Source organism: Ruditapes philippinarum, unplaced genomic scaffold, assembly GCF_026571515.1.
Source record: "Ruditapes philippinarum isolate M1 unplaced genomic scaffold, ASM2657151v2 ctg4697_1_1_1_1, whole genome shotgun sequence".
Lineage (NCBI taxonomy): Eukaryota > Metazoa > Mollusca > Bivalvia > Venerida > Veneridae > Ruditapes > Ruditapes philippinarum.
The window spans coordinates 173258-184513 of NW_026857280.1; the positions used below are offsets into that span (position 1 = coordinate 173258).

Sequence of the window (11256 nt, forward strand, 5' to 3'; positions counted from 1 at the left end):
GTTTTTACAGGACATTTCATTGCAAGAATTTATGACGAGTTCATAATGTCGCAGAAAAAACGTAGAGATTTCTGCAAAAATTGACATCATCTGTTTATAAAGTTACTATAGACGTCACGTTTTCCAATGAATAGTGACGTAACAAATATGCGGCATCATGATACACACTTATTATATTATACTTCAGGTATCAAATTTGTTTTTTTTTTATTCTGTAAATATTAATTGAGAAATCTAGTAACTTACCTTCACATATTTATAAACGTATCACTTACCTTCACACACTTCGCTATCTGTACTTGAAAACACAGCTTTGTATCCGTTTTGACATTCACACCTGTGTGAACCTGGCTCATTTATACATGTTTGAGTACACCCGCCGTTCCCAGTGTCGCACTCATTCACGTCTTGATAATATGAACATAAGCTTTCAAAAAATGTAAATAAAGATCAACATCGCAAAGCAACGTTCACAGTAAGCAGTCTCGATACAATCAATTTAACCAACACCTTGCTGATTTCATGTATCTTAATACGAAATCTTTCTGCGGTTTAGTTTAGTGCATTTGCTTCTCATTGTAATAACAGGAATCCAACAAAATAATCAAGAACTGTTTTTCTGAGTGATTGAGATTACAAACAAATGTATAATCAGCCGGTGGTTTTACAACAGGAAAGCTAGAATATCGCCCTTATACTGTGTTGGTGAGTCACAAAGCAGTAAAAGCAGTGAAATAGACAAACAGATAAGCGAAAATGAAGAAGTACATAATAACCTCTCTTCATTGGTGATAACTTTAATTTAGTGATTCAGTTTCCATTTCACATAGTGAATAGAGATAATTTAAAGCTATAAACTGGGGTACATGCAAAAATAGATATAAAAAAGACGGAAACAACCTCTGCATGAATAGCCGGTACTGTCAGGGATATAACCAGGGTCGCAGTAACACGTGTAAGACCCAGGGGTGTTGTTGCAGTAACCATCACATTTGGCTGTTCCTTCAACACACTCGTCGACATCTAGTCATAAATTAAAAAATATATAATTGATGATTAATCATTGTCATGAAATGAGTCCTATTCTAAAATGTACATCTTACACTTTTACTTTAATTTTTACTTTCAAGATTTAAATATGTGTCATCATAGTACATATTATTATTACATATCTATCGTATAGATTTTAAAAACATAAAGTAAACTATATGAACTGTTTTTGATATTTGATTTGCTTTCCATTTTTTTTTCAAACAAAGGCGTTAGCTCAAAATTGCTAGATTATATGTAAACGTAAGGCTTAGCTTTGTATTGTAAAATTAATATACCTTCACACGAACGTCTGTCCACACTTAAAGTATATCCAGTATTACATGAGCATGTAAAGGAACCTTCAGTGTTTGTACATTTATGAGAACAAGCTGCTGTTCCGAGCATGCATTCATCCACATCTAATCATTTTAAAACAAACAACCACAATGAAATATTAAAAAATTGGTGTGGTTACATATACGTGCTTATAATTCAATTTTTCATAATTTGTCAATTTTTACTATGTGAAATGGTATATATCTTTACTGTAAAGCATTTATATATCATTTAAATTTGTTATAAGCTCTTTATAACCAAGTGTTACTCATGTTGTTTAAACTAATGACCTGAAATTCGTAACCATAACCATTGATCCCTTCAATAAGCAGATGCCAAGATCATTATTCATCTTGCAAATTAAAAAAAAAACGTTTTTAAGAAACACAGTGTTTTCTGTAGGACTTACCGTTACATGATCGTCCGTCAGTACCAATTGTGTATCCTGTCCTACAACTACACGAGAAGGATCCGACATTGTTGTTGCATTTGTGACTACATCCTCCATTGTTGACATTGCATTCGTTTAGGTCTTATTATAAAATAACATAGTAATAACAGAAGCTATTGATTGATATATTGCTAAAATATTACTAAACACGAGTAATAAATAATGTCTTAATTAGTCTATTAACTATCGAATATTAAATGTACAATAGCGTCTTATAGCAAAATTAAATGAAAGTAGACATGGCTATTTAAGCAAACAAGAATTTTGTAAACATATTTTCTTTGATTAATGTTTATGTTTATTAAGTCTTTATATATTTTCGAAAACTTTTAAGTGTTCATGTAAGAATATATGGTAGATTCTGATATCGTATAGGTAGTCCATGGCCGAGTGATGAAGGTCGACGACTTCTAACCACTTCCCTTCCAGTTGAACTTGGATTCTGTCATAAGAGTAAGCTCTTCAAGTAGACGGTCGTGTGAAGTTGGTGGTTCTACTCAGCTTATGCCTGAAATAAAACATGGACATGCGCTTGATGTCTTCCTGTACCAGTAAAGCTTAAATTTGAAGCTATGTCCTACGTAGCCAGGACGAGGCTGATAAACTCTCAACTATACATATACTACATTACATACCTTGACATGACTTGAGATCCGAGGTCAGTGTAAAGCCTGCTCTACATGTACAACGGTAAGAGCCATGAGTATTGACACAATTGTGTTGACACCCATGACCGCTGCTGCTGCATTCGTTGATATCTTTAACGAAATGATAGATTTTTATTATAAATAAAAGCCATACTACTGCTTTAATTACATTTTTTTATTTCTGAAATCTACATTTAAATGGCTATGTTGCCGACTTGTTCTTAATGCCTGTAACTGTTTTGTTATGTCGGCATTTTTACTTTTAATGTCAATGGTTTCTCTACTAATTGATAAGAACTTTGAGTTTTAAACATTAAAACTGCTTCATCTCCTTTCTTGGTAGGGGTGCTAATGGGTGATGCAAAATAACTTTATAGACACATTTATTGTAAAAATTATGTATGATTACTGCAGAAATGTCGATTACATTTATCACCTTTGGGATATTTTCAAAACTTTCCAATTAATTCACATTGCAACTAAAATGATGCTTTTCACGGGAAATCTAGTCTGTATCTAAGATTAAACTCAAGAGTAATTTGCTATACCAAAGAGACTAATTGTGATTTTATTGAAGTATAATTAAAGTAAAAAAACAGAATTATGGACTTTTTAAAATGACATCTTTTTGACGATTTGCTTCTCATTTAAATTTTGTTTTCAGTGAATATTTACACTTATAATGCATCAATCTTTTTATATAACGTCAACATCTAAAACAAGTTAAAAGTCATAGACAGTCATTACCATAACACCTGGGCGAGGAGAAGCCACGTGGACAGCTACACATGTCTGGAGATTGGCATTTACCACCGTTAGGACACGAATATGACCCAAAACACGAAGCTATACAAATGATAAAGTATAATATACAACAGTTTATACCTATGATAATGAAAGTAATATTTTACAATTATGGTATATACCAATGGTAATGAACTCATAGAACAACTCGTCACTCAATTTTTTTTTCGGAAAGATACATAACTTTTGTTTCAGCTTATAATTTGAACAAATAAGATTCGGAAAATAGGGTAAACTATCAACAGAAAATATTTCAACAAACATTGATTTTAGTTGTTTATTAAATACGCATACAAAGTTTATTAAGCATTAAACATAGTATGTAATACAAACAAATAAACATATACACCTACTATGAGAAACAGAACAATTTTCCGGTGAATTTAAATAATTACCAGAAAAATAAACTATTCTAGATTTTCATACAACAAAGATTTATATGTGTCGTCAATATTGTTACATTGTTATATGTTGTCAAGAAATACGTTTCTGATTTGTAAAATACAAAAAATTAGACAATGCTAACAACGTTTCCATTGATCTAGAGAGTAAAATATTATCACATTCATACCTATTTAGCCAATCACAATACATAGGTTTAAAAAAAATATTTTCTAAGATCTCTATAATGCGGACACACGAGGATAAAGTGGTATTTATTTTCAATTTTCTCATGGTACATGATTTGCATATTCGGTCTACAAGTTGGGTATTATCATATATTCCTGTTTTAATAAAAATATTGTTTTAAGAGGCTCTAAACCTAGTTAGTACTGCTCTATATTTGTTTTAATGTACAGAGTCTAAATATCATTTCCCCAAAAAATTGTGTTTAAATAGACAATAAGTCTGTAATCTTGAAGAATAATTAATTTTCGCATACCAATTTTTGCATAAATGTGTCCAATCATCTTTGTTTTATAGAGGTAATAGGAATTTCAATATCAAATTGATTATTCCAGACATAATCTAAATCCGTTACTCGATAGAATATCTTTTAAATAACAGGCCAATTTTATTCCACCATAATTACGACCGGAGTCAGTATCGGTTTAAAGGACAATGTATGATTGTTTTACAATTGAGGATTCATTCTGTTTAAGTATCTTTTTTCATATTATCTTTAATTACCGGAGCTCGACCTAATTCTCCATAGAGGGCTGCAAGATTCGTTGAGTTCTTTATCCCCAGGATTCTACGCAAAAAAGAGTGTATGAATTAGCTCGATATCTGTTGCGTCGTGTAAACCCTAAACTTTGGAACTAAAATTTCAAATTAAACCAACTAAAGAAACGAATAGTTTACATTTCTGATAGACTGGTAACTGTATGTCTCAATAAACTGTAAAAAGGTAAACAAGAACCGGTTGAACCGGGTGATGCTTCCCGAGAAGGTTCTGGACACAGGAAAGTGTAAAAAAAATGAACAAAGGGCAATAACTCCAAAATTAGACCAGGCTTTGTTTAGGTTCTTTAAGCGTTGCAGTTCTATCCAATTATATCTAGCTACCTACAAAGTTTCATGTTGATATCTCTAATAGTTTTAAAGTAATGTCCAGGACAAAAGTCAAAAAGTAAAAATAAACAAAGGGCAATTACTTCAAAATAAGGCAAGGCAGAGTAATGATTCTTAAGCACTGCACTTCCACCCAATGAGACCTATCTATCTACAAAGTTTTCATGTTGATATCTCTTATAATTTTAGAGTAATGTCCCAGACAAAGTTCAAAGTGTCAAAATGAACAAAGGGCAATAACTCCAAAAGTAGGCAAGACAGTGTTACAGTTCTTGTGCACTGCAAACTTACTCAATGAGATCTATCTACCTACCAAGTTTCATGTTGATATCTCTTATACATTAAGAGTTATGTCCCGGACAAAGTTCAAAGTTTAAAAATAAACAAAGGGGGATAATTCAAAAATTAGACAAGGCAGAGTTACGGTTCTTGTGCACTGCACACCTACTCAATGAGATCTATCTACCTACAAAGTTTCATGTTGATATCTCTTATACATTAAGAGTTATGTCCCGGACAAATTTCAAAGTGTAAAATAAACAAGGGGGGGGGGTAATTCAAAACTTAGGCAAGGCAGAGTTACGGTTCTTGTGCACTGCACATCTACTCAATGAGATCTATCTAACTACAAAGTTTCATGTTGATACCTCTTATACTTTTAAAGTTATGTCCCAGACAAATTTCAAAGTGTAAAATAAACAAAGGGGGATAATTCAAAAATTAGGCAAGGCAGAGTTACGGTTCTTGTGCACTGCACACCTACTCAATAAGATCTATCTACCTACAAAGTTTCATGTTGATACCTCTTATACTTTTAGAGTTATGTCCCGGACAAAGTTCAAAGTGTAAAATAAACAAAGGGGGATAATTCAAAAATTAGGCAAGGCAGTGTTACGGTTCTTGTGCACTGCACTTTTACTCAATGAGATCTATCTACCTACAAAGTTTCATGTTGATATCTCTTATACATTAAGAGTTATGTCCCGGACAAATTTCAAAGTGTAAAATAAACAAGGGGGGTAATTCAAAAATTAGGCAAGGCAGAGTTACGGTTCTTGTGCACTGCACACCTACTCAATGAGATCTATCTACCTACAAAGTTTCATGTTGATATCTCTTATACATTAAGAGTTATGTCCCGGACAAATTTCAAAGTGTAAAATAAACAAAGGGGGATAATTCAACAATTAGGCAAGGCAGAGTTACGGTTCTTGTGCACTGCACACCTACTCAATAAGATCTATCTACCTACAAAGTTTCATGTTCATACCTCTTATACTTTTAGAGTTATGTTCCGGACAAAGTTCAAAGAGTAAAATAAACAAAGGGGGATAATTCAAAAATTAGGCAAGGCAGAGTTACGGTTCTTAAGCACTGCACTTTTACTCAATGAGATCTATCTACCTACAAAGTTTCATGTTGATATCTCTTATACATTAAGAGTTATGTCCCGGACAAATTTCAAAGTGTAAAATAAACAAAGGGGGGTAATTCAAAAATTAGGCAAGGCAGAGTTACGGTTCTTGTGCACTGCACACCTACTCAATGAGATCTATCTACCTACAAAGTTTCATGTTGATACCTCTTATACTTTTAGAGTTATGTCCCGGACAAAGTTCAAAGTGTAAAATAAACTAAGGGGAATAATTCAAAATTAGGCAAGGCAGAGTTACGGTTCTTGTGCACTGCACTTCTACTCAATGAGATCTATCTACCTACAAAGTTTCATGTTGATACCTCTTATACTTTTAGAGTTATGTCCCGGACAAAGTTCAAAGTGTAAAAATAAACAAAGGGGAATAATTCAAAAATTAGGCAAGGCAGAGTTACGGTTCTTGTGCACTGCACACCTACTCAATGAGATCTATCTACCTACAAAGTTTCATGTTGATACCTCTTGTTGTTTCAAAGTTATGTCCCGGACAAGAAAAGGGGACGGACGGACGGACGGACGGACGGAAAGACGGACGGACGGACGGACAAGGCGGCGACTATATGCTCCCCCGAAATTTTTTCGGGGAGCATTAAAAAAAGTACATGTGACACATTTTAAGCGATTCTTTATTGAGTTCTTTACCAGTTACCATTTTTGAAAAGTGTAATGCCAAGATATTTAAGAGATTTAACAATTTCTATTCGTGTGTTGTAAATAAAGAAATCATAGTAGGAATGCCTGTCGTTTTCAAAAATCATGGTTTTAGTCTTAGACTTATTGATTTTCAACCCCCAAAGTTGACAATAATTTTGCATATCATTTAACATTAGTTGTAATGTAATCAAGCTGTACAAATTTGTGAACATGTATTCGTCAAAAACCCGTTTTAAATGATTTATACAATATATTTCAGATCAAACGTTTCAGCAACTTACGAATGCTACAGTCACTTCCAGAATAGCCCAAACAGCATACACTTCTATAGCATGTCTGAGCACATGGCTGGTAAACGTATCTGTATTTAAATAAAAAGAATAGTTGATACATTAACTGGTAACACTCAGTATGCTCTCCAAAAAAAACAATAACATATGCAGTTATAAAATGTTGTTTTTATGCTAGCATCATTAAACATAAACTCAGTAGTAATTTTGGCAGAATTGAATATAGTTATAATTCAAATGTCAAATATAGTTGTTTAGTGAAATATTGAGTATATTTATGCTTAATAAAATTATTCAGATGTAATAAGTTACAATTATAAAAGATACAATAAGAGACAACGTGTTGACAAATAAAACTTTAACAACCTTTCAGAAGACACCCGACTTATGAAGGAAGATAATTTGTATGAATATAAATATAATGACATGCCGGGGTTGCCTCCCTTTTAATAAACTGCATTGATGGAATACAGAATACAGAATACATTTCATATAATGGTAATTATTATGAAAGAAATTACTGCAACCACTGATGTATCATTTTTCGCGCCCGGTCTTCTGGAACTAACCAGAACAGATATAATGTGTGGAAACATGATTATTTATCAAGTATTGGTCAAACTCGATTACTGTTTAAATTTTGTATCAGTATCGTATTGCCTCTCCTGCGCATCGTACATATATACGATATATATATGATGCAGCAAACAGTTAAGAGTTTGATGTTTTTGCGCCGTAAGTCAAGTTAACTCTACCTTGGTTTCAGTTGCTAGCCCTCATTAAGTTACCAAGTACTTTATTCGTTTGAAAATTTCTAATATTTATTATAATAAAACGACATGATCCTTAAGATTTCTATCACAGCTGCTGTCGTTCAAATTGAGTTTATGCAACACAATAGCTTAGAAACATAAACAATAGCATCATTAAACAAACAAACTAATTAGATATTAATATCTTACAATGACATACATATTCAATACATAAGCAATTATCAAGGACTTCCCTTACTAATATTTAACATACACAAACCTTATGGAATGAATTAAAACGAAGCATATGAGTATAAAACGAATAGTTATGATATTTACCGGTATCTGGCGCATCTGCTCCAGCCCCAAAATCCGCAACTTGTGTAATAAGTCTGCGAAGTTAAACATGATCCTTGACAGGAGTACGTTGTCCTGCAGTAACCGGCAAAGATACCCCTTAAAAGTCAAAGTAAAATAAAAATGAAAACGTTATGGTGGCATATTTATACCAACAGTAACCTTATATTTATCGATTTAATTATCTGACTTACTAATTAGTTTTCGTGTTAACACGATAAATAACATATATTTATCAGACTAACTAAATATTTCTTTTCTGTTAGATAAATAACGAATAAGTATACACTAAAAGGTGCCGAAAAATAGTAGGAAATTATCTGTTCATCTATATTTTTGTGGTAATTTACTTAAGTTCCAGATAATTATCTGTATAACTAAATAAATTTTCAGTTAATAGATTATGCGGAATGTTTCGGACATATCCATTGCGTTTCTTAACTGAACATTTAATTAGTTATACAGATCATATCTGATATTTTTCTTACTAACTAACTAACGTGGAAATTATGTTTGATATAGGACTATACAGATTATTTATGTGCACAATCTCAGATCATATTACATTTATATATATATCGAGAAACAATATATGTTTAAACTAATTAATATATTTTAAGATGTAACCAAGTAATGTTTTTGTGTTTATTATTTTTTAAAAAGAAAGAAAGACTTCTCTGTCGACCTTGCTTGAGTTTAGTCTCGACATTTGAAAAATTATGTCCCTTGTAGCAGTCAGTCATGTCCTTTCCATCCAAAACTTAGAGTCATTCTTTGTGTAATGATATTAATTTTGTTGGTCATTTTTGTATGAAGTAGACCTATATACTCGTATTATACTTATTAAGAATGTGATAATTAAAAAGGATTGAGAGATTGATATTTGAATGTTTTATTTATTTGTTTTTTTATAAGATTAAATTAAGCCAACTTTTCAATTAAAACAGTTGTGAATATTTTAAAAGTTATTAAGAGAAATTTGTATTATTCTTGATTATAGAATCATACTTTCATATCTTATAGTAATTCCTAGAAATCACTGTCTCTATTCGTTATGCACTGATGCTTGTAATTTACAGTAAATGCAGTACAGAAAGTTAATAGTGACAGAGATATAATTTACAGAGTCTGATCCAAAATAAATATTTTATACACCGTATTATGTTTAAATGTCGTTGTTTATAGTTGTCGTATTTTGGAGCTACATGTATATTTGTAAGTTAAGCGTATAGTGTATATTGCTTTATAAGTAAATGGTTAAGTGGTCAATAGATGCATGTACAAGTAATAGGCTAACATAAAGGCTATCTGTACGAGGGGCTTAACCTCAGAGTATAGTGTGTTGATGTTCTTTTTATTTTGTATCATAGACCAAAACAATCTCGTTCCCTGTTGTCAAAGTATGAAACCCCAGAAAAAAGTAACCAATAAACGAGCATCTGAATATGATATATCAGTCGCGGTCCGTTTTCCTGCCCTCACGATAAGTAAACTGAAAGGGTCCAAAATCTGATATAGAACAACCATACGTACACGTCAACTCAGTAAGAACATGCCTGTCTGTCTGTTTGCTTTAAGTCCCGTTCATCAGTGTCATTTTTGGATGGCTTTTTAAATAAATTGCACTAATTTGTGGCACAATGAGACAATATCACAAACTAGTCCAAGGTTTGAAGCTCTATGCTTAAAGTTAGACCTAAAATTGCTTGAAAAACGTTGTCTATTTTAGGGTACCGTCATTCATAGTTGGATTTTAAAATAATTTAGCATAAACGTGCTGCTTTAAACAATATATGAAAGGATGTACTTTAAATTATTAGTTATCCTTCAAACAGAGAAAATATTTTTATTTCAAAGAGAAATGATATTTTTATGTTAATTGTGCAATAACATGTACTAGGGCATGTTGTACGAAATAGCCAGTTCAACAGCCCATAGATCAAATACACAATTTTGTTACAGGTCTTAAGTGGGTGGTCTGAATTCACGAATCTATTTAAACAAGTTCAAATGTTGCTGCAATGTGCCGCAATTGAGAAGCTCCGCACAAAAAATGCACCCAAAACAGATACCTTACCAAAACATTCTAGGCACAGATCATTTTCTTTTTAGATTAAGTTCTATTGTACATTATTCTGGATGTTTTGTAAATCATTTAAATTTGCATAATTATACTTATTGTATGCACTGGCCATGAGAGAGGGACCAGATATTAAATTAAAAAAATATGTTTTTACTGATGCCTGCCTGGTAAGGAAAGCAATTCCAATACAATCAAGACTTAAAAGACTTGTAATGTTACATGACAAAAGTGCAACATTGTTCTGTTTGTGTAACTACTGTAGTCAGTATTATATTAGATAATAAAACATATCAAAACATGTACATTTCCTTTTATACCTATAATGTTTCTCTTTCTTTTTCTTTTTTTAAATATCAACAACTATCATGGTAAGAAATATCCATATGTAAATAAGCCACAACAAAAACTTTCATCGACTTAATTTTTCCAAATTTTCGTTAAACATGTTCGCGGCAAATGGTAAATCATAATATAACAAGAAAAGCATTGATGTAAAGCATCAGAGGGCGTCCTAGCAAGAAATGCAGCAAGCGATGATGAATCTGATGAGCAGATATTCTTATAAACTTTTCAATGGTTATTTGGATTTTACCAGAATTGTATATCATTTATATATTGGCGGACGAAAGACATTGTTCATCATGAACTTTTGTAGGCCTGTTAGAGATAAGAACACTTAATGTATTTTCTTTAGAGCATTCAAAACAGTCGTCGAAATGAACAAAGTCTCCTATCAATACAACCACAACAACGTATGTTTAAACTGCAGACGAAAGTTTCTGATGTAAAACTGTCACAATATTCGGTAAATCAACATTCCACACAAACTACCATAAAACCGATTGCCTTCAAACAAAATATATGTACTATATTTTTTATTAAATTGTTTTATATTCGGCT

At 32.1% G+C, this 11256-nt stretch overlaps 1 protein-coding gene across 1 annotated transcript in view; it reads right to left on the reverse strand.

The window, feature by feature from the left end:
* LOC132749267 (fibrillin-2-like) overlaps nucleotides 1–8385 on the reverse strand; it is a 34395-nt gene extending 26010 nt beyond the window's left edge. The window contains exons 1-8 of the mRNA XM_060738989.1: nucleotides 8256–8385; nucleotides 7156–7235; nucleotides 3214–3312; nucleotides 2455–2577; nucleotides 1778–1900; nucleotides 1329–1451; nucleotides 901–1023; nucleotides 276–407 (exon numbers count right to left, since the gene is read on the reverse strand). Coding sequence (XP_060594972.1) covers nucleotides 276–407; nucleotides 901–1023; nucleotides 1329–1451; nucleotides 1778–1900; nucleotides 2455–2577; nucleotides 3214–3256 — 667 coding nt within the window. The 5' untranslated portion in view covers nucleotides 3257–3312; nucleotides 7156–7235; nucleotides 8256–8385. The remainder of the gene's footprint in view (nucleotides 1–275; nucleotides 408–900; nucleotides 1024–1328; nucleotides 1452–1777; nucleotides 1901–2454; nucleotides 2578–3213; nucleotides 3313–7155; nucleotides 7236–8255) is intronic.
* Between the last annotated feature and the right edge of the window lie 2871 nt (nucleotides 8386–11256).